At 51.4% G+C, this 22134-nt stretch overlaps 1 protein-coding gene across 3 annotated transcripts in view; it reads right to left on the bottom strand.

Moving 5' to 3' along the window:
* Positions 1 to 201: 201 nt before the first annotated feature.
* Positions 202 to 22134, bottom strand: part of CRY2 (cryptochrome circadian regulator 2) — a 33687-nt gene continuing 11754 nt past the window's right edge. For all 3 annotated transcript variants that reach the window (XM_029207798.1, XM_029207800.1, XM_029207799.1), the window contains 9 exons: positions 21544 to 21728; positions 20714 to 20802; positions 14158 to 14298; positions 12709 to 13020; positions 12341 to 12492; positions 12016 to 12218; positions 11603 to 11695; positions 10314 to 10454; positions 202 to 2452 (listed from right to left, as the gene is read on the bottom strand). In XM_029207798.1, coding sequence (XP_029063631.1) covers positions 10330 to 10454; positions 11603 to 11695; positions 12016 to 12218; positions 12341 to 12492; positions 12709 to 13020; positions 14158 to 14298; positions 20714 to 20802; positions 21544 to 21728 — 1300 coding nt within the window. In that variant the 3' untranslated portion in view covers positions 202 to 2452; positions 10314 to 10329. The remainder of the gene's footprint in view (positions 2453 to 10313; positions 10455 to 11602; positions 11696 to 12015; positions 12219 to 12340; positions 12493 to 12708; positions 13021 to 14157; positions 14299 to 20713; positions 20803 to 21543; positions 21729 to 22134) is intronic.

The following is a 22134-nucleotide window of genomic DNA, read 5'->3' as shown; positions in this document are numbered from 1 at the left end:
GGTGCTCCAGTTGCTCAACTAGGAGCCTCCCCGATCCTCCATCTCCCATCCACTCCTCCCTGCCACCTCCAAAGTGGCTGAGAGGCTCCTGGTTCAGCAGAACCAAGACGGTCTGACCTAAGGCTTCACGCGGGCTAAGCCCCACTGCCTCCCAGTCCCCAGACCTCCCGCAAAACTGACAACAGCACAACTCTGCTCAGACAGGATCAGACATTTATGGAACACATGAATATTCACAAACTGTGGCAGAAACACACCTTCCCAGCAATAGAAAATCTCTGTATAAAGTGCATTTGGCCTGCCACCATCTCCCCATGCTGGTCCTTGGATCAGGATTTGGGGCAATGCTCCGCAGGAGCCCCCAGGGACACCTGGGCCAGGAGACGGGAGGCGCGAAGCGATTGTGGAGCTCCACGCCACTGGATGCACCCTCTCTTCACCCTGCCCCTCCCAGCTCCGGAGTGGACGCATGCCAGGGATGGTGGAGATGTAGGGGGAGGAGGTCCTGCCAACTTGTACCTTAGGGAAGAGAACCATCCTTAAATGGGCAGGAAAAGGGAATCGTCCTGACATGTGAAGGTGCTGCTAAATAAATACTGACTCTGGCCCTAAGCCCTCTGGCCTTCTCAGTTTCTCAGACTAGCCCTTCCAGGCTTGCTCTACTCTCCTTCTGACAATAGCCCCCGATTCTCTTTCCTCTTGGCTGGGGCTAAGGGAACAGTGAAGCCCCCAACCCAATGCTGCAGAAAAAGCCATCACTGGTGCCCTGTTCTCCCCACATGATTATGGGACATTTCTAGTGAGGGTGACATACATACAACAGTTGGACTCTAAAGGCAGCTCTCTGGCTGAGAAAGCCTGAGGACGTCTCAGGAAGAAGCCTGTCGATGTGCTGGACAGATGTAGGAGGCAGGGGCCTGACCCAGGGTTCTGGTCCCAGGACAGAGGACAGTGAAGGGCAGGGCTGGCGCCAAGGGAATGAACAGCTCTGAGGCTGGCGAAGGTCACAGGGGAGGTAGAGAGGAGAAGGCCCAGAGGCCAGCTTAATGTTACGTGTGAGGACAACGATCCCAAGAGGAACTGGCCTCTCAGCTACACACGCACACGCACGCACACACACACGTACGCACACACACACGCACGCACGCACACACACACACGCTGTGGCTCAAGTGCAGGCCATGGGTGGAAGGAAGACTTGCTCCAGCTGACCGCACAGCCCTCCTTTTCATGGTGTCTTTCTCAGCACAGCCCCGACCGTGGAAGGCTGAGGTGGGAGGCACAGGCTGCCTCTAGAATGCAAGGCCTTGGCTTCTTTGGGTCAAACCTCCCACCCGCTGCTTCCGGAAGGCTTGGTGCGCTGGGTGGGATCTCGGCTTGGGTCTTTCCCAACTGTCCCCGGCAGTCCACCTGCCTGGGTCTTTGATGTCCAGCTACTGGGAGAGCTGGTGTGGCAGCTTGGTTGCTGACCAGCCCCGGGCAGGCTGTGGAATCCTTCAGAGCGCAGACTAGAATGGCTTCCCTGGCTGGTGTCAGCTGAGCTCGGTGGCAGCACCGAGATGCCATGGAGTGTGGCGAGAGGCGCCATGGGGCTTTCTGCCACCAGGAACCTGGCCTCCTCCCGGTGGAGGCACTTGAGCCTCCAGTCAGCTTTGGGGCCGGCTCTCAGCTTCTGGGGAACAGTAGTGAGAGCCGGCCTTCTACTTCTAACCTCAGGTTTTCAGCCCCGAAGAGGGAGATGTTCTTCTCAGCTCTCATCTATGATACTGTGCATGCAGCACTCCAGTCAGGCGCCTGGCTGTACTTCTGCACGATGATGCGAAGTTTCCAGATCTGTCTACAGCCGCGTGCTCAGTCCCAGCTCCCCAAGGAAGAGTCCGGAGAACCCAGTGGCAGGGAATTTTAAAATAAGAAGCCAGGCCAGGTGACTATGTCTGGACACACCCGTCCCCTCCAGCCTGCCCAGGAACTCAGCAGAACCCTAGCTGCCGCTAGAGTCCCACACTCTGGACAAGAGCCAGAAATGCTTCCCCTGCTTGGCAGTCTGACATGAGGAGGGAGGGAGGGAGGGAGGGTTGGGGGGGCAGATGCCAGGATCCCAGCTAAGGTCCCACCACTCTAATATTCAGACAAGGCAGCTGGCTCACAGGGACAGGTCTGGGGTGAAAGTCACTGCCATGACCTCTAGCCTGGTGTCCAGAGGCTGAGGTAAGCTGCTACAGGTACTCCTCCAGCCCAGGTAGTGTTCGGAACCACAAGAGTGTAGACACATGCACATGCAAACAGGCGGGCACTCCTTCCTCGGCACACACGCACACACACGCACGCGCACACACACACACGCACACGCTTGCTCCATCTCTGGAGGTGATCAGCTGTTCTGCAGGTTGCACTCTGCTGGCACGGTGGCTGCTCAGGCACCCAGGCTTTGCTCAGAGTCACGGCACTGCAGCTGAAAGAGAAAAACAAGGGCAAAAGGGAGCGTTCAGGAGGCTCTCAGTTGCCCAGGGACACAGCTCCTCCAGCTGCTTCTCTGGGGAACTGGGAAGAGCCCAGAGCAAACTGAACGGGCCACGGTACCTGGGGACAAGGTTGTTGCTGGGATGCCAGCGGGTGCCTGAACACTGGCCCTCTGGGGTGCTGACGTGGACAAGCTGTCCCCCGCAGACCCTCTGGGCCTCCTCTGCCCCTTGCCTGAGAGCAGCAGAGGAGGGGGAGAAGGCCACGGACAGTCACCTGAGGCCTTGGGTAACACTTGCTCAGATATGACAAGGGCAGTTTCTGAATCAAGGCACAGCGGCCGCTGCCAGAGATGGAGAATCAGATAAAAATGGCTGGAACAGAAGCCAGCCGGGACCAGTCATCTTGAAGGTGAAGGCAATGCCTGAGTTCACAATCGGCCGGTGAGCAAATTTCCACACAGAGATAAGAGAACCCTGGCACTGTGCTAGAAGACTGAGGGGCGGGGCGGGGAGAGGAGACGCAAGGATGACTCATTTTAAAGATTTATAACATCCTGAATCTGGGGCAGAGGGAAGAAAAGGCCTCGTGTCTGATAACAGAGGACAGGGTAAGCCCATCATAATGCTGGGTTGCCTGCTGAAATAGGTCTAGTGTGTCTGAGAGAGTAAAGAGACATGCAGGGCTCCGTTAAAAGTTTGTACCTTTTAAATGATGGTCAGACAGATAATAACAAGGAGGCTTACTGAGCCTACTATGGGCCAGGCACTATACACTTGTGTTATGGCTGAACTGTGTCCCCCCAAATTCATACACTGAAGTCCTAACCCCCTCAGAATGTGACTGTTTCTGGAGAGAAGGTCTTTAAAGAGGTAATTAAGTTAAAATAAGGTGCTTAGGGTGGGCCCTGATCCCAAATGACTGGTGTCCTTATAAGAAAAGATTAGGACACAGACACGCACAGAGGTGAGACCATGTGAAGACAAAGGGAGATGGCGGCAATCTACAGGCCAAGGAGAGAGGCCTCAGAAGAAACCAACCCTGCGGTCAACTTGATCTCAGACTTCTAGCCTCCAGAACTATGAGAGAATAAATTTCTGTTGTTTAAGTCACCCAGTCTGTGGCACTCTGTTGTGGGAACCCAAGCAGACTAATACAGCTTGCGATCCCATGAACCCTGAAGATGTGGCTTCCAGTTGTACAGATGAGAAAACGGAAGCCAGAGAGGGTAAGTAAATTGCCCATGACTAGAGCATTCAGAAGTGGCGGAGGCAAGACAGGAAACCGAGGTCTGTCTGATTCCAAAACCTGTATTTTTATCACTAAGTAATCTCTATATTATAGTATTGCTCATTAAGACTTTTAGAGGATATAAAAAGAAATCAACATGATGGCATGAAGACTAATATCCAAGCAACATAAATGGAGGTTCAGACATTAACAGAAAAGGGGAAATGCTCTCAAGAGTCCAAGACACTGGAGTCAGGGATTCAAAATCAGTCTTCTGACACATGCGACCCTTTTCAGACAAATGTTAAATCTGAAGAAGATTTTAACTGGATGGTGATAATTTATCTAGAAGCTGGGAAAAATCAAGAGCAAACGTAGGAGTGGGTGGGTACCTGTAGGGGTCAGTACTGAGTGTCTCTTTAAAATATTTTCAACAATTTTTCCTTTAAGCTTGTACTATAATAACCTAGCCATATTTTTTCACTACGAATAAATATATTTGTTAAATATAAAGTGTACATATGTTTATTGAAACATGCTGATTGTGATATCTATTTTATACATAGATCTCTCTCTGGCCCATATTGTTAAGCCAAAGAGATGACTATTCTTTTGAAACTGAAAATTTCAGGCTTGAAGAGTATACACAACAGGTCCTCCTACCTACTACCTCCATTTCTTGTGTTTTCTCCACCTTCAGGAATGAGGGAAGATAAAGAGTGCTTTAAGATTCCTTAGAACGGGGCTCTTATTCTGGGGGTTCCTGGATCCTTAAGGGGTCCAAGGATAGGCTTAAGGGGCAGTCCACGAAGACCAGGAAGAGAAATGTGTACATTTCTCTGTGTGTGCAAATAGGTACAATTTTCTGGGAAGAGGCTCTATCCTTCATCAGACTCTTCAAAGCATGGGTAACCCAAAGAGGGTTCAAGAACTGATGCCTAAGCTTAGAAGATATGGGGGTGAGGTGCAGTCAGGTGGCTATAATAATAACAATTCATTCGGACCTACGCTGACTTGGGTGTGGTCGAGGTATGGGGCAGACTCATGAAGGGAGGTGGCAGTGTCCTGGCCTCAGATAAGCCCCAGTGACCCACGACCCTCTATGATGGGTTCAAAAACCCAAACAGGGGGCTTCCCTGGTGGCGCAGTGGTTGAGAGTCCGCCTGCCGATGCAGGGGGCACGGGTTCGTGCCCCGGTCCAGGAAGATCCCACATGCCGCGGAGCGGCTGGGCCCGTGAGCCATGGCCGCTGAGCCTGCACGTCCGGAGCCTGTGCTCCGCAACGGGAGAGGCCACAACAGTGAGAGGCCTGAGTACTGCAAAAAAAAAAAAATACCAAAAAAACAAAAAACAAACCCAAACAGAAAACCAAGGTTTGGAAGAACCAGCTTACCCTTGTCTACAAAGCTAGTCAGAGGCCTGTTCAACTAGTTACTCAAGTTGCTCCATCTGCAGATAATTAGATGGTCCCTGCACTCTTGTTCTCAAGCTAGGGCATAAGTCTGCAGAAAAAGGGGGCTGGGGAAATCAGATGAGGCCTTGCAGGAAAATGATAACAGCAGCACTAAAAGAAAGGGAAGAACAGCTAGGGGAGAGGCACTAGGGAAAAATCAACTCATAAAACATGCACTAAAAAAAAAAATCAATCTCACGATTGTCCAACTCTTTCAACCTGTCATTAATACAAGAAGCAGAAGTGGCTGGAACGTAGAATAAGTTAATGAGCGCCTCCCTCAGTGTGCCGATGTCAGTTAGGACGGCCCCCCTGGGTACCTGTGCCCTCACACCCCTTCCCACCCACTGGATGCTAACAAGAAACCCAAATCTGCAAGTCCACCCTTCCCCAGCTGCCGGCCCAGGAGGGGTGTGTGGATACCGTGCACGCGTGAGCGTGTGTCAGCAGAGGAGACACGACGGCTCAAGGTCGGGAAGAAGCTTTGGAGCCTGTAACCAGGTCTCAGAGGTCACCCCTCGCCACCACACGGGGTGAGTCACAGTGCCCAAGAGCTCGAGAGGGGCAGAGGGTTTGCTGCCAGCTCCCAGTTAGGAGCAGGGAAGGCCAGAGGTGCAGCTGGGCCTGGATGGGGTACAAAGCTGGGCTCTTAGCTCAGTCTCATTCCTCATGTCAACTACATGCCTGCCCTTCCTGCACCACAGAAATCACATGGCAAAGGGGAGGGGACGTCCATTAGTCGACAGCTTCTTAGTAAGTGCCAGGGAAAGTGTGAGGGGACACCAAGTCCCAACTAACTTCTTGTTTCAGGAACTGAGAGACAGAGAGGTGAGAAGAACCTGTGCGAAGGCCCCCGGGGCAGCGAGCAGCACGATGGGGTTTCTGACCACCACACGGCCTCCGCTTCCACTGGGCAGCATTTTGCAGATCGCCCAGTGCCTTTCACACACATTATTTCACGTGAGGAAGGATATACACGGAACAAATGTCAAAAAGACAATGAAGAGATTCCAGAAATCAGGTTTTCCTCAGCGAAGCCCCAGGGCTAACCGAGCTTGGGTGAACTTTGGTGGAGGAGGGGAAGAGGTGATCCTTGCCATGAACCCTTTATATTCAGTGGGCTTCTCTCAACAGATCACCATGTACCAGCAGAAGGACAAATGGATCACGTGAACTGTTAAAATAATTAGACCAATAAGAAAACTCTGTACACAATTGGAGCCTGCTGGAGTCCTGAGCAGTCAGCAGCTTTGGGGATTACGGGGAAGCAGCTGAAATGAGAGCTATTTGGCGCTGGCTTAGTTTTCAGTTTAGTGAACATTGTACGATAACCAAACACAGAACAGATACTGATGTGGGTTTGAGGTAAACACGGAACCGACGGATATCAGGGTATGTTTTCCCACAAGATCAGTTTACATCATTGTCTGGTGCAGGCCTGAGGCATTAGAAATAACAGAATCACAAAACTATAGAGGCTGGAGCTAAACATGGCCTCAAAATGTCCATGATGGAGCCTTCAGGCTGGTAAAGAATGATTATTCACACTTTATAGCTAAAGCATCTCAGAAAGGTTATGAATCCTGCCCTAAGTCACAGAACTAAAACTGACAGAGAGGAGAGGGGGAAGGGTCAATACGACTGTATCAACACAGGCCCTGTGGCCACTGCTCTGTGGTCCATCCAGCTCAGCGTGCTGGCCCTGACCGAAGTAACAGTAACATGGTCAAAGACACCCTGCGAAGCATATGCAAAGGTGGTAATGTGATTTCCCCTGCGTGGTGCATTTTACTCATTCAAAGGCTTTTCACATATGGTTTTTCATTCTTTCCCCAGTGTGTATGCTCGATGGGAGGGCAGGTGACAAGATGCTATTATCACTGTTTTACTGACGAGGATGCTCAACATCTTTAGGCCCAGGTGCTACCACCAGTACACAGAGAAGCACAAGTGTCACTAAGAAACACTCTTCTCTCAGGGTTTCCAAAGAACATGAGTATCTGTCCCGTCCTCTGACCTCCTGGTCCTCCCTTCCGATCAATCAGCCATGATTAAGGGCTAAACCTTGAGAATCAGTCCTTAAGATCCCAACAGGCTGATGGATATCTCCTGGACTACAAGGCAAGAGACCAGTGCTGACCTCTGCACCCTTGTAATGTCCACTTGGAATCACCACCACAGACTCTCAGCTGGCTCTCTCCTCCCACCATTTCTTCTTAGGTCCCAGCCCAATGCCTGGTTAATCTTCCAAAAATGCCAATTTGATCATTCACTCTCCTGTTCCAAAATGCTCCTTAGTTCCCAGAGAGTACACCAAGGACTCCATCTGCCTGACCTTAAAGAGCCTCCATGATCAGACCCAACTGTAACCTTATGTTCTTCTAAAAAAATAACAATATCCATAATAATAATAATAGCTACCATTTTATTTATGAACTTATAAGGCAGGCACTGGGCTAAGTGCCCTGTATATCGTAGACAGTTATCGACCAGTACCTACACTTCCTAGCTAACAGAATCTGGATTTTGCTCAGTGGGTCATGGACGTGGCCCAGACAATGGGTCAGGCATGGTCTAAGTCAGTGATTCTCAAAGTACAGTCCCAGAACAGCAGCATCATCAAACTGCTGCGAACTTGTTAGAAATGCAGATTCTCAGGTCCCACCCCGGACCCACCGGATCCGAACCTCGGGGGGTGGGGCCCAGCCATCTGAGGCTTAACAAATCCTCTAGGGAATTCCACTGCTCACTCAGGTTGGAAATCAGTGGTCTAACCAATCCTGACAATCCACATCCCTATTTCCCAGCTTTGGGGAGGCTTTGTGACTCAGTTCTGGCTCACGAGGCCAACGTGAAAAGCTGGGGAAGGGGTATCCTGGGAAAGCTTTTATTTTCTTGGTGGAAAAGGAAGAGAGGCATCCCCTGACAACCCTCATAATATAAAACTGCAACCTCCACTGTGCCCCAAGCTTTCTACCTTCTTACTCGACTTTATTTTTTCTTCATACCACTTAGGGCTTCTTGACACATGATGTATCTATTTGTTTACTGTCTGTCTCCTCCCACAAAGATGCACCCAAGAGGGAAGGGACGACTTTTTTAGTCTTGTTCACAACTATATCCAGTGCCTACAACGGTGTCTGGCAAATCGCGATCACTTGACATATGTTTATTGTATGAATGAGTGCAGCTGTCTCTGCGTTTCCTTCTCTTTCTTGCTTTGAACAAGGAGTTGATGGCTGAAGCTGTGGCAGCCACCTTGAGGCCAGGAAACAAGAGAATCTCAGAAAAACTGGCTCTGACACTGTTGAGCCACCAAACCAAAACTAGCAGCACCCAGCTCTGGGCCTTTTGTTCAGTAAGAAAACCAAATCCCTCTTTGTTTTAGACACAGTAGTCAGGTTTTCTGCAACTAGCAGCCCCACACATCCCTGACACATACATTTCATCATTTAATCCTTGCAACAAGAACCTAATTTTTGGTGAGGAAACTGAGTCTCAGAGCGGTTAAGTAATTTGTACAAGATCATGTAATCATTAAGCTGTTTTTCTTGTTGGAAATGCTCTCCTTGCTGTCTAAATCCAATTCATCTTTTGGGTCCCCTAGGGTAACCTTCTGTGTTGTACTCCCTGATCACTCTGGCCCACCAATAACTGTCTCGTGATAAGCTGGTAGAGTCTGTATCATTTGTCTAGGAATTACAGGTTATTTGTCTTGTTTTTCTAAGCAGACTATTTAACCCTTGTGGATGGGCATCGTATCACATTTTTTTTTTTTTTTTTTTTGCGGTACGCGGGTCTCTCACTGCTGCGTCCTCTCCCGTTGCGGAGCACAGGCTCCGGACGCGCAGGCCCAGTGGTCATGGCTCACGGGCGCAGCCGCTCCGCGGCACGCGGGATCCTCCCGGACCGGGGCACAAACCCACACCCCCTGCATCGGCAGGCGGACCCTCAACCACTGCGCCACCAGGGAAGCCCCGTATCACATTTTCTATGTCTTATGCTCCCCTTCCTCACACACTTGCTGGCAACAGTTTCAAGCTGAATTGGATGCCATTACCTCTGAGGAACCATGACCCAGACATTTAACCTCTCTGTTCTTTAATCTTCTCACCTGAAAGTCAGAGTATCACCCTGGAAAGTTCCAGGTTTGTAAGACAGAATGAACTATGCTCAGTACCACAGAGTTAAGAGGTAACTAAGAGAACAGTACCTAAGGTTGCTGGTACTCCCAGAACAAGATAACAAATCTGTCCATCTGCAATGTCTAAGACGAAGAGCCTAGTAAAGACAAGGGCACAGGCATCAAACGCTCGCCGTCTCACTGGCATTCAAGTCTAGATGTGCAAACCAGTTGGCCTCACCTGGCTTGAAGTAGAAGGGTTTAGAAAAAAGAATTGGCTCCGTGGAGAAAATCACCCTCCAACCTAATGATGCTGACGGCACATAAGGAACAGCCCGAGATGATGACCGAAAGGGGACAGTAATTTATATCTCCCCCAGAAAGGCTCAAAAGGCCCTTCTTGCTCTGGGGAAGGAAGAGCCAGGTTTTTGTTTTTGTTTTTTGAGACATTCAGGGGGCTTTCAGGATGAGCACTGCCAGGGAAGTGCAGAGCTGAAGCCACAAGAAAGGCACGAACGGGAAGAGTGGCTGTAAGAGGCACAGGCGATAGGGGAGCCTGGGTCTTCTGGCCCTCAGGTGGGGCTGGGCTAAGTGAGCCTCCAAACGTCCCTAAGCCTGAATTCTGAAGGTAAGTGCTGCCCTCTGCTGGCCAGCCTACAGGACACAGCCTGTCGGGGCGATGGCAGAGGGGCCTGGAGCACCCCCAGACCCTGCCCTGGGACTCTTTCTCCCACAGCTTCAATCGGGTCTCTGCTTTCTTTTTCTGGATTTGGCTCACTTTGATAGGTAGCAAGAGTCAATTTTTTTTTCCCTTAGCTGGCAAAGAAAGAACAAGGCTTTATCTTTAAATTCTCTTTCTAGTATTAGAAGGTATAGAAGTCAGGATGGTAGAATTTGAGCTGAAACCCTAGAAAAGCCCCCGGCCCCTACCAGGTTCTAATCTAGTTTGTGGGTTTTAGCCTTCGGCTGGCAGGGCAGCTCTCCACACTCACCCCACCTCTCTCCCACGCCCGTCCCTGAAGCTGACTGCCAGCTGCTGTCACTCACTCTCAGACATCCTTGCTCAGCAGCTCTGAGGGGGCAGCCCTGCCACCCTGGCCCGTTTGCTGAGTTCTTCACCAGGTGGCTCCTCCGCTGCTCCCAGCTTGCGTTTGGGGGACGCTGGGCCACTGGGTAGTGGTCTTGGGCCTGTAGGGAAGCAGGTCAAAGTGTCACACAGACTTGTGTGTGGAGCCAAGATGACGCTCAACCGTGTAGCAGCAGCTCTTTAGGGGGCAGGGAGCCTGCTCATCAATGCAACCAGCGCGCTGCTTCTCAGACCTGCCCCTTGACCTTCCTTTCAGCAGCGACTCTGCCTGGAAATATCCAAGGAGAGCATAACCAGGCCTGCTGGCAGTACAGCCAGCTTTTGGGCCCCAAATCCCATGGGCTCCAGGCCAGAGACTGATTTGGCCTGTCTGCCATCCTCGCGCTGAGGGTGAGGCATTCCCTCCGTAACTGGCCTCCTGAAGCCAGAGTGAGCAGTGCCCTAACCCGGGGAGCCAACCTGGCTGGGCAAACTAGAAACTAGAAAAAGCCCTGACGTTCTTGCCGGTCTAAGCTCGCTGACCTTCGTCCCGGAGCCGAACGGCAGAGGTTAAGAATGCAGCAAGGCCATCTACTCCTCTCTCCCTCCACCTGCCTGGACAACTACAGTCGCCTCCTTTCCAGCCTCCGATACTCGGGGGCTCTTGCCCACACTGTGCCCTCCACACGGCAGGCAGAGTGAGCTTTCTAAAACATAAACCAGGTCACGCCTCTGCCCTGCTGACCCCCGTCAGTGCCTTCTCCCTGCCCTGACGACGGAACCCTAATCCTCCTCGTGGACGCTGAGTCTACACGCTGCTACTCCTGCTGTGTCCGTCCTCCTCTCGTTCCAGCTCCTCACTCAGAACACACCAGCCCCACTGGCCTCCCTCCTCTCGTTCCTGGAATGGGTAAGCTTGTTCCCATCTCTGGGTCTTTTCCTGCTCTTCCCTTTGCCTGGAATGCTCTTCCCCCTGTTCTTAGAAGGCTGGCTCTGCTCACTGCATGGGGCCCTGGTACTCCATCTAAAGTAACCCCCTTCCCCAGCCCTCTTTTATCAGGTCACTTGATTTTATTTTCCCCCAAAGCACTTGTTATCTGACATGATCCTGCACAGCTCCTTTACCATCTGTCTCCCCAGGTGGAATACAAGTTCTATCGGGGCATAACTTGGTTCTGGCCTCCATCCTCAGCCCTCAGTGACTGAAGTGGGAGTAGCTCTGCAGTGCCCTTGGGGTGGGCACAGGCCACGGGAGGCTGGCTGTACTCACCTGCACTGCTCATGCCCCCAGCCTGGCTCGAGCTGGGCTCTGCCACTGGATTGCTGAGGTCTTCCATACAGGAAGGGACAGACGCCAGCAGACCTGGGAAAGAGGTAGGGGGATAATCAGAATGCAATCTCACAGGACTGTACAGGGCCCCAGGGCAGGTAGGTACAAGGCAGGGGGTGCTGGGCCATGACATCAAGGTTCCATCGCTTCCCACTGGCCACAACTAATTCAGAGAGGCCTGATCCAGCCCAGCCTGTGTGGCGTGTGCCCGGGAAGTCAAGTCAACAGCCTGGAAGACAGTGCTCGGCGGCCTCCCTTTGCAAACATCTGGGAATGTCTACGCCCCGAGCCTGTAGGTGTTGTCCTTCCCTTCGGGGAACTAGGGGGTGGCAGTCAGAGTAGGGGCTCCTTACAGAGTCCCCGGTAGCGGGAGAGCTGCTGGTAAATCTGCTTCATCCGCTCAATGTTGAGCCGGCTGGTCTCGGCATGGTTGACGATGGGCCGTGGGTAGTCCACACCAATGATGCACTTGGCTGCCTTCTGAATCGACTCTGGGGCATTCCAGGGCTCATAGATGTATCGAGAGGGGAACCCTTTCAATTTGGGCAGGTATCGCCTGAAACAGACACGCCAGAGGACCCATCAGCACGCTAGAGTCTCCTTCAAAGGCCAAGCACGTCTCACCCTAGGAGGAGGCCAAAGTGGCCAGAAACCAGAGAGCCTGGTCTGCACCCGCACCTGATGTAGTCTCCACTGGGGTCCGTGCGGCGGCCAAAGCCCACCGGGCAGTAGCAGTGGAAGAACTGTTGGAAGAAAGCACTGCAGGACAGCCACATCCAGCTGCCTGCGTTCACGCTGAAATCTGCATCCAGGAGCAGCTCATCAAATACCTAGATGCAGGGAGGGTGGGACAATCAGCCTCCTTGGGGACCTACAGCCATGGTTCCCCCCAAGTCACCACACACCCTGTGGAGAAGGGAGCCAAAGCCTTCTGCTGAGGGCAAGCCAAGAAGGATCTGGAGGGAATCTCCTGGACCCAGGGGTCCCAGCCCATCCCCCAGCCCAAAAGGGGGCTGCCCTGGGCTGCCCGCTGAGAGAGGACTCACCCGGACCCCGCTCTCCCAGCTGACCCAGAGGTCCCCGCGCGTGAGGAAGCAGGCCACAGCGTGCCGGGCCAGATGGTGGATCCAGCCCTCCTGCCTCAGTTGGGTCATGATGGCGTCAATCCAAGGGAAGCCTGTCTTGCCCTCGGCCCACTTGGCCAGGGCCTCGGGGTTGCGATCCCAGGGGATCTGGATGCAGATGGGGTTCCCCTCCATGCGGTCAAACCTGGGGTTGTTGGTGGCCGCCGTGTAAAAGAACTCTCGCCACAGGAGTTGCCCAAACAGGGAGAGCGGGGGTGTGCTGCTCCGCTTCACCTGGTGGGGTGGGACAGCACGTGGATACAAACGCTTGCCCAGCTATCAGCGCCGTGCCACTCAGAACTTCCCCACAAAGGAATCTGGAGCTGCCATGAACTTGGTGGCTCCAAAGCCCCTAGATGCGTGGAGGGACCCTGTCCCAGGAGAATCGGCAGAGTGAACCCTGGGCCCTGGCTGTGCCCACTACTGCTCAGAGCCCTGAGGATGGCTGCGGAGCAGCAGGCAGTGGAAAGGGATAGCGCTGCCGGACTCTGCACTGGGAACCAAACTCCCAAAGACTGGTCATGATCCTTGCCCTCGAGAGTTCCTGTTGGGCTCCACTTTCTAAAACGTCAAAGTAAGTTTTCTCATCAGCACACGGAAAAAATGCTCAGTCTAGATTTTGGTTAAATAAGTTATGCCCAACAGCCTGGATCTGGGGCCATGAAAGAATTAAGACATCAGACTGCCAAGCAAATAATAATCTTCCTAAAATCACAAGATTACCCACCAAGCGGGCAAAGTTACCGCATGCCATGCCACAAAATCCAGATATTGGCAAGAATGAGGAAACAACGTGAAACGATGCAGACGCAAGGATGGATCTGATGAATCTGAACAGCTGGATGTGTTGTCCTCTCTCCTCCTGGGGGTGGGTGCATTACTACAGGGCTATCCACCTATTGTCCGTGTCCAGCCCTGCATTCAGCCCTCCGGGTCATTTCCTCATCACTGATGGGCAACTGCCGCTCCTAGGCTCCCCTTTAAATGCTCTGGACACAGCCCCATAGGGGGCTGCTGTGCTCTTCGCCTTAGAACTGGCAGCAGCCTCAGCCTCCCTGCCTCCCACCCTGACTGCTTGGCCCCCATCCACCTGCTGCCAGCAGAAATGCCACCTCCGGGGTCACACCCCGAGGTCGGCTTTCCTGCCTGTTCTGGTCCACTTGAGAATCTGGATTTGTTTAGATCAGCAGTTTGCGCTGTGCTTGGCTCTGGCCCCTCTTGGATGTGGCTTCTTCCTCACCTTCTCTGGACAGTACGCACACTTAAGCCAGAGGGAAGGCCTCTCTTCAGGGTAACTGACCGGCCCAGAAAGCCCTGGTGTCCTCTGGGCTGCAACCGGGGGCGGGCTCTGCCGCGCTCACTGCCCCTTACCTTTTTGTACAGGTCCCACAGGCGGTAGTAGAAGAGGCGGCAGGAGAGGCAGCCGAAGCGCAGGTAGGGGCTGAGGCCCGTGGGGCTGGCCAGCAGGGAGTTGGCATTCATGCGGGGTCTCTCATAGTTGGCAACCCAGGCCTGCAGCAGAAAGAGAAGGCAAAGAAAGGACAGACCTGGAGGCTTCAGAGGAAAAAACCTGACACACCAGCTAGTTAAGGAATCTGCCTAAGGTCGCAGACCAGAAAGCCAAAGAGCCAGGATGAGAACCTGTGCACGTCCTGCTACTTCACGCTGGCAGAATTTTTGATGGAACCACCACCGATCAAACAATGAGGCCCAAGTTCTTGTCCTGACTCTGTTTAATTTGTGCTATGAGCATAAGTTATTTAGTCCCTCAGCTACTTGTTTATTAAATGAGAACAAAATTTCCCACCTCCTGGGGATGAAATAAGATGATGAAAATGAAAGTTTCTGAAAGCACTGAAGGGTCTGTGATTCTACAGAAGAACGGAAAAAGGGCATCTACATTACAGAGGAAGATATCCCTCCTTCAGTCCCTGCTCTGTCCCAGGGGCCCTGAGGCTGCTGCTACACGGTGGCTACCCAAGCGCTTCTCCCCACTGTTCAACAGCGCCGAGAAACCCATTCCTGGAAACCCGCAGTCATTCACTGCTGGGCCACTTGTCACGCAGGATCGTTGGTCTCGTTTTTATCATCCGTAGCTGCTGCAGAGCTTTATCTCCACAGCTCACTGGCACCTGTGTTCTCTCGTTCGCTCTTAACCGTCGCCTGAGGCAGCATTTGTCATTACCTCCTTTCAAAAACGAGGAAAGGAAGCTCAAAGTGTTACGTGACTCTTCTGAGGTTACAGAGGTGGTAAGAGACAGAGCTGGAGGGACTGACTCCAGATTCCAGTCTTTTTCCACTACCTCTAATAACCATTTTCTCTTTCTCGACTCCTAATGCCCTCTTTCTCTTCGTGATGACTATTTCACAAACTTCACGCCCTCTTTATTCTTTTTTTGGCCGCACTGCTTGGCATGCGGAACTTCCCCAATCAGGGATCAAACCCACAGCCCCTGCAGTGGGAGTGTGGAGTCTTGACCACTGGATCACCAGGGAAGTCCTTTACACCCTCTTTAGACCTCCTATTCCACACTTTCCCACCACCCTTCAGCAGATGACCTTCCCTCCTTTTGATAAGGAAATGGAAGCCATCAGGTAGGAAACACCTCAACTTTTAGCCACCAAATCTAGAAACTCACCTGCATCCCCATCTACTCCCTGTCCCTCCTGTGACCCTGCCCAAGGCTAAGGCCTCCACCTGGCTCTGGAGCCCTCCCCTCTTCCTTCTCTTGCACATTCCATCTCTCCCTCTCTTCCCTGTTCACTCCAAGGACATTGGGAAAATGACCTTGTTTCGTTGCAAACAAAACAAAACAAAAAGAACTTCTAGTCACCCTGCGGACTTCTCCCCTTGGGTCCTCTTTCCTCCCTTCGCAGCCAGCCTTTCTCCATTTCCTCACGCCCACCTCCACTTCTGCCTTCACCACTCCCGCCAGAGTCTCTGAGATGTCCATGCCACCGGATCCTGTGGGCGTTTTCTGTCCCTGTATTTTTGGACTCCCCCGCAGCACTTCATCCTGCTGACTGCTCCCTGTCTCCACACCTGCCATTCTGTTGGCTCCTGGCTGCCATCAGCTGGTTGGTTGTTCTTGGTGTTTCACCAGGTCCACCACCCCTCCCAACTCCTTAAGTGTTGGCACCCCAGGGCTCTGTTCTAGGTCCCTTCTACTCAACTGTGTTCCTGCCTGAGTTCATCCAGTCCCACGGCTCCCGAGACAATTTCTTTGCAGACGATCACCATGTCTGTAGCTCTGGCCCAGACTGCTCACCTAGACTCCCAAGTCACTCCACCCAACTCCCTGCCAGAGAGCTCTACTTGATTGCCTTTCAGGCACCTCAAGGGTAGCAGGTTCTTTTCTTTAAACCACCCTTCCATTGGCATTCCCTATCTCAAAAACTGCACTGTCATCCACCTCGTTGCCCAAGCCAAAAGCCTGGCCGTCACCTTTGACTCCCTGCTTACCAGGTCCTGTCAATCCTACTGTCCAAGTGTTTCTCTAATCTGTCCTTTTCTTTCCATTCCCTATTGCCACCAACCTGGTTTAGGCTAAGATTGTATCTATACTGCACAACTGTGACAGCCTCCTAACTGACCTCTCTGCATCAATTCTTGTCCCCCCTAATCCACCCTCCACAGTGGGAGCACAGTGATTCTTTAAAATGCCTGTCCCTGAGGACAATACATGCACTGGGCTTCCTGGTGTTCTTAGGCTAGAGTCCCAAATCCTAAACATGGCTTACAAGCACCCCACAGTGGCCCCATCTTTCTAGCTTCCTTCCTCACCACTCTTCTTTAAGCACCATGCTCTTACTAGCCTTTACACACGCAGCTCCCTTGGCTGGAGTGCTGCCTTCCTTTCCACTCCCCTTTCCTTGGTTAATTTTGACTCTTCCTTCAAGTCTTAACCTAAAGGCCACCTCCTCGGCAGGTGATCCCTCAGGTATTGGTTAAGTACCTCTAACAGACGCGAGGTATATTTACCTGCTCATATCCTTGGCCCACCTCTCTTTGAAAATCTTTTTATTTTAAGTGAAACACAGATACAGAAATCACACAGATGTGTGCTTAACAAATTATTCTAAGGCAAACACCTGTGCAAACACCACCAAAGTTCAAGAATCAGTACTTTGCCGGCCACCCCAGAAGCCCATCTATGTGCTCATCCCAGTCACGGTCCCTTCCCTGCCCTGTAAGTGACCACTTGCCCAACTTTTATAATAATCACCTTCCTGGGACTTCCCTGGTGGCACAGTGGTTAAGAATCCGTCTGCCAAGGCAGGGGACACGGGTTCGAGCCCTGGTCCAGGAAGATCCCCCATGCCGTGGAGCAACTAAGCCCGTGCATCACAACTACTGAGCCTGCGCTCTAGAGCCCACGAGCCACAACTATTGAGCCCACGTGCCGCAACTACTGAGGCCCGTGCACCTAGAGCCCGTGCTCCGCAACAAGAACAGCCACTGCAATGAGAAGCCCGCGCACCGCAACGAAGAGTAGCCCCCGCTTGCCGCAACTAGAGAAAGCCCGCGCGCAGCAACAAAGACCCAACGCAGCCAAAAATAAATAAGTAAAATAAATAAATTTAAAAAATAAATAAATAAAAATGTTTACATTTTCCTGTTTTTGCAAAGCACATTTGGAAGGGAGGGCTTTATCTTTTCAGTTATTTCTCGCATTTTTAAGTGTTTTTTTCTTGTTTTCACCCAAATGTGCATCCCTAGGCACTATAGTTTAGTCTTGGCTATGTAAAAGACTTTGAAGTGTTTTTTTTTATTATTAATTTTTATTGGAGTATAGTTTCTTTACAATGTTGTGTTAGTTTCTGCTGTACAGCAAAGTGAATCAGCCATATGTATACATATGTCCCCTCTTTTGGATTTCCTTCCCATTTAGGTCACCACAGAGCACTGAGTAGAGCTCCTTGTACTATACAGTATGTTCTCATTATACTTTGATGTGTTATTTAAGTTTTTTTTACTCTATGCATTCCCTGCCATTTCCTTCTTTTCCTCTTATATTTTCTGCCAAAGAATCCAAGCCGTTTGACTTGTACTAATTCCCACAGTCCAGATTTCCCTGTGTACTTACGGGGCAGTTCAACACATCCCTCTGTCCTGTGTGCTGCCTGCAAACTGGTGGCTGGTACCAGAGACTGGCTTGGACTCAGGTCTGATCTCCTTGGCAAGACTACAGGGGGTACATGCCTGACCGTCACTCTCCTTGGTGTTAGAGGTCATTAATGCACCATGTGTCCTCACTAGGGGCTGCAAGATTCCATCATCCCTTTTTCATTTAATTGGGACACCTTTATGGAGAGATGCTTGTCCTCAGCTACTACTGGGTAACCCAGTGGTAAAGATCATACTGTTTGCCTCCCCCTTTTTGGTAGCAGCACCTAATTTTCTTGTGGTGGCCCAACCCTTCCCTAATCTCAGTTCAAGGTGGGAAAGTAAAGCTAAGCCACCTCTGACTCTGGGAGTGGGCTCACTCCCAGATTCAAGTCTGGCCAGAGAAAGCGCCCCCTTCCCTGGCCACAGTGACAGAGTCAGGGAGAGTCACATGGCCCAAGCCAGACCAATGAAAACACTCCTTGGGACTTTTTCTGAAGCTTTTGGAAAAGAGGCAGACAACGTCCTCTGGTGGTGCTAAGCAGATTGAAAATAAGCTGCTGGTGACCAGCCTTGCCACTGCTCAAGGAAAGCCTGCCTGAGAATGAAATAATACAGAGGAAAGCAGAGCTGAGATGGTGAATGCATTCCAAGTAGCACTAGCTGGACACCTAGATCCAGCTGTGCCTGAAGGCTACATCTTGGACTCTTGGTTATACGAGTTAAAAAAATCCCTTTTTCAAAGGCCAACTTGCAAACAAGAACTGATTAATATAATCCTCTTGCTCTTTCATTCCCATAACCCTCTGAACTACTCCTTTCCTAACCCTAAGCATACTGTAATTACTTGTTTCGTGTCTATCATCTCCTATAGACTGTGTTTCTGGAGACAGACACGATGCCTGTCTTTTTAGGCAGTCTTTCTAGCAGCTAGACCATTCTGACATAAGAAAATACTCGCTTCAGATTTGGAGAATTGAAGAAGTTAAAATAAACCTCCTGAAATGGTTAAACTCCCGCCCATCAGGTACCTTTTGTTCTCCCTGACGTGTAAAATACCGTATTCCCTCGGGCTACCACTGAGTCTGAAGGGCCCTGACATAAGGCCCCACTACAAAAGAGGCCCTCCAGGGGTGTCTGGAAAAGAAGTCCCTGACTTGGTGTGTTTTTTTTTGTTTTTTTTTTTGCTGTACGCGGGCCTCTAACTGCTGTGGCCTCTCCCGTTGCGGAGCACAGGCTCCGGACGCGCAGGCTCAGCAGCCATGGCTCACGGGCGCAGCCGCTCCGCGGCACGTGGTATCCTCCCAGACCGGGGCACGAACCCGTGCCCCCTGCATTGGCAGGCGGACTCTCAACCATTGTGCCACCAGGGAAGCCCCAAAATGCTTTTAAGGGGATAATAATCCCCAAGCTATAGGTTAGCTCTTTACACTTTTAAGTCTCATTGTACTCCTGCCACCCCATTTCTGGGGTGGCCTTTGAAAAAGGGATTTTTTAAACTCATATAACCAAGAGTCCAAGATGTAGCCTTCAGGCACAGCTGGATCTAGGTGTCCAACTAGTGCTACTTGGAATGCATTCACCATCTCAGCTCTGCTTTCCTCTGTATTATTTCATTCTCAGGCAGGCTTTCCTTGAGCAGTGGCAAGGCTGGTCACCAGCAGCTTATTTTCAATCTGCTTAGCACCACCAGAGGACGTTGTCTGCCTCTTTTCCAAAATCATCTGCCCCTTTCTGCCTCCTTGGCCCAGCCTTTGTCTCCAGGCTGACCGTAAGAATCTCTTGGTAAAGCTGACGTGGACAAAGACAGCTGGTTCCCCCATGCCCTTGGACATCAGTTCTTATCCTTTTAAATTGCTGGGGCTTGCTTTCGGCCCTGTCTGATGGTAACACCCAAATAGGGACATCAAGGCTGCTGGGCCTTGGGGAGGCTAGGCCCATGGTGTGCTTTCACTGCTGGCGAGGTACCTCCAGGGCTGGGAAGCATTCTTTCCAAGTCTGCTATCTTAGCCTCCTTCTTGCATTGTTATCACCTGGATGCTGGGCCAAATGCCCAGCCATGTGAGCAGGAATAGAACAAGTTGTGATTTTAGGGACCCAGTCTATAAACCATCTGCAGGGGGGCAGGAAATAGAAGCTGACTGTTCATGAGAACCTCCTCTGCTTCTCTAGTCCCAAGGAGGTAGCGGCATGTGACACTATGAGGGGTGCCTCTGGGGCCTTGGCCTCTTTCCTTCCTCTTACCAATTCCCACTTTACTGGGAGGTGGGTCATTTGTTCTCTGTGACAAGCAAATGGAAATCAAACCCTTGGAGGAGACCCAGCAAAAGATGGGGGACACATGAACACAAAATAATTAATCTTATGGACTTTACTGACCAGATACCCTCTTAGTAAGGGGACACACAGATGAAAGAAAAGCAATCTAGCCTAAGTTTTAGAATCACATAGAACAAGATCTCACTCTACTACTTACTAACTGTGTGACCTCAGGCAAGTTACTTAACCACTCTAAGCCTTAGTTTCCTAATCTGTAAAATGGAGGAGCTTAATGCTGTCCTTGTAGGGCTGTTGGAAAGATGAAAGGATATAGTGCAAGCAGGTGCTAAACCCAGAAATGCTCAGCCCAGTGACCAGCCCATGGTAAGCACTCATTAAATGGTAACTGCTATTATTATTGTTGCTATTGCCATAAGGAAGACTTTCCATTTTTCAACCAGCTTGAGCTAAGAGGCCCTAAGGGACATGAACCTGGCTCCATCTTCCCTGCAGCATGGGTGTCAGCATCTGAAGTTCTGTGTCTCAGAAACGCGGCCGTACCTTCCGTTCCAGGTGCTTATCCAGGCGGGCCAGAGCTTCCGTCTCTCCTCCTTGCCAAACAGCTGGGCCGAGTCCTTCAGTGGGGAATCCTACACGGGGAGGAGCAGGTCACAGGACTGGAGGTCAGGCCATTTCAGTGACGGCTCGGCAAGTCCTCCCAGGCTGGGCTGCTCTTTGAGCTTCGTGGGAACTGAACCACTGTGTTTCTGGTGCTAGTGGGGCTGAGATAATCCTTAATGGGTCCATGTTTTCTAAGTCACGTTGGTTCTCTTTCCACCGTGACCTTTCCTCTCCTTTCTCTCACCTCCCCCAAGCTTCACTCTGGACAGGTGAACAGTCCTGTACAGCTGGCACTGTCAGGTTAGCTGACTACTCGGTGAGAAAGGCTAACTGTTCAGATCAAAACAATGGATGGTGGGGAGGAAGGGGAACGGGAAGGGGAGAGAGGGTGTAGTCAGTAACCTGACAGGCCGACATACCCCCTTTCATCAGAAACAACACTAGTTATGTTGGTATTGAGAAGCCCACTGATGCCAGCACCAGGCTGTGCCTGTATCTGAGAGGGAAAAGTACAAAAATAGAGGCATGAACTAGAAACAGAAGATTACATACATAAATACGAACAGAAAAAAGACTGCAGAAGGACTACTGCAAAATTAAGGCTGGTTTTCTCTGGGTGGTGGGTAATAGAGTTATTTCCATTTTCATGTCTCCGTATTTTCTAAAGTGTCTACAGTAACTGCATTACTTTGACAGAAAAGAAAAAACGGCAAATTCTTTTACAAAAAAGGAGGTGCTGGCATGAGAGGCTTGGGGCAGGAAGTACGCACCCAGCTCCTCCAGGGAGGGCACGCCATAGGTCTCATCGTGGCTCTCCTGGATCTCAGCCCTGCAGCCCTCCATCTGCTGGCTGGTCACAGAGCCCACAGGCTTCTTGGGCAGCTCCACACGGCTGATGATGGCCTGAAAGCGCTTGTAGGTAAGGGGCGGCTTCTGCCCATTCAGCTCAATGATCCTGGGAATCCCAAAGCACACCAGACGTCACTCACAAGACCCTTCATCTCAGGTCCCTGCCCACCCAGAAAAGAGCCCAGACTTCGAAGGCTTGGAGGGTGGCTTTCCTCATCCGCTCATGGGTCCCCCTCCTAAGTGGAAAGGAGGGGACAAGGGGGGCTACATCTCCGTTTTACCGAGAGGGAATATGAAGCCTAGATTGCCGGAGCAGGTGCTTGGAGCAAGTCAGGGCCAAAGCTAGGGCTCAATTCCAGGTTCCCTGGTGCCGATGTGGAGCCGCCTAAGGACAGAGACTGACCATATCTCTCTAATCACAGAAAAGTCCCCACTGGCCTTCTTGGTCCTTGGTTTGCCTGTCCAAGCCACAGGGAGTCCCGTGGGCCTCCCTCTCTATCCCAGCGTAAGCC

The sequence above is a fragment of the Monodon monoceros genome, unplaced genomic scaffold, assembly GCF_005190385.1.
Source record: "Monodon monoceros isolate NGI ecotype Baffin Bay Population unplaced genomic scaffold, NGI_Narwhal_1 Super_Scaffold_7, whole genome shotgun sequence".
NCBI classification, from domain to species: Eukaryota; Metazoa; Chordata; class Mammalia; order Artiodactyla; family Monodontidae; genus Monodon; species Monodon monoceros.
This window is presented reverse-complemented; position numbering and strand designations above follow the sequence as displayed.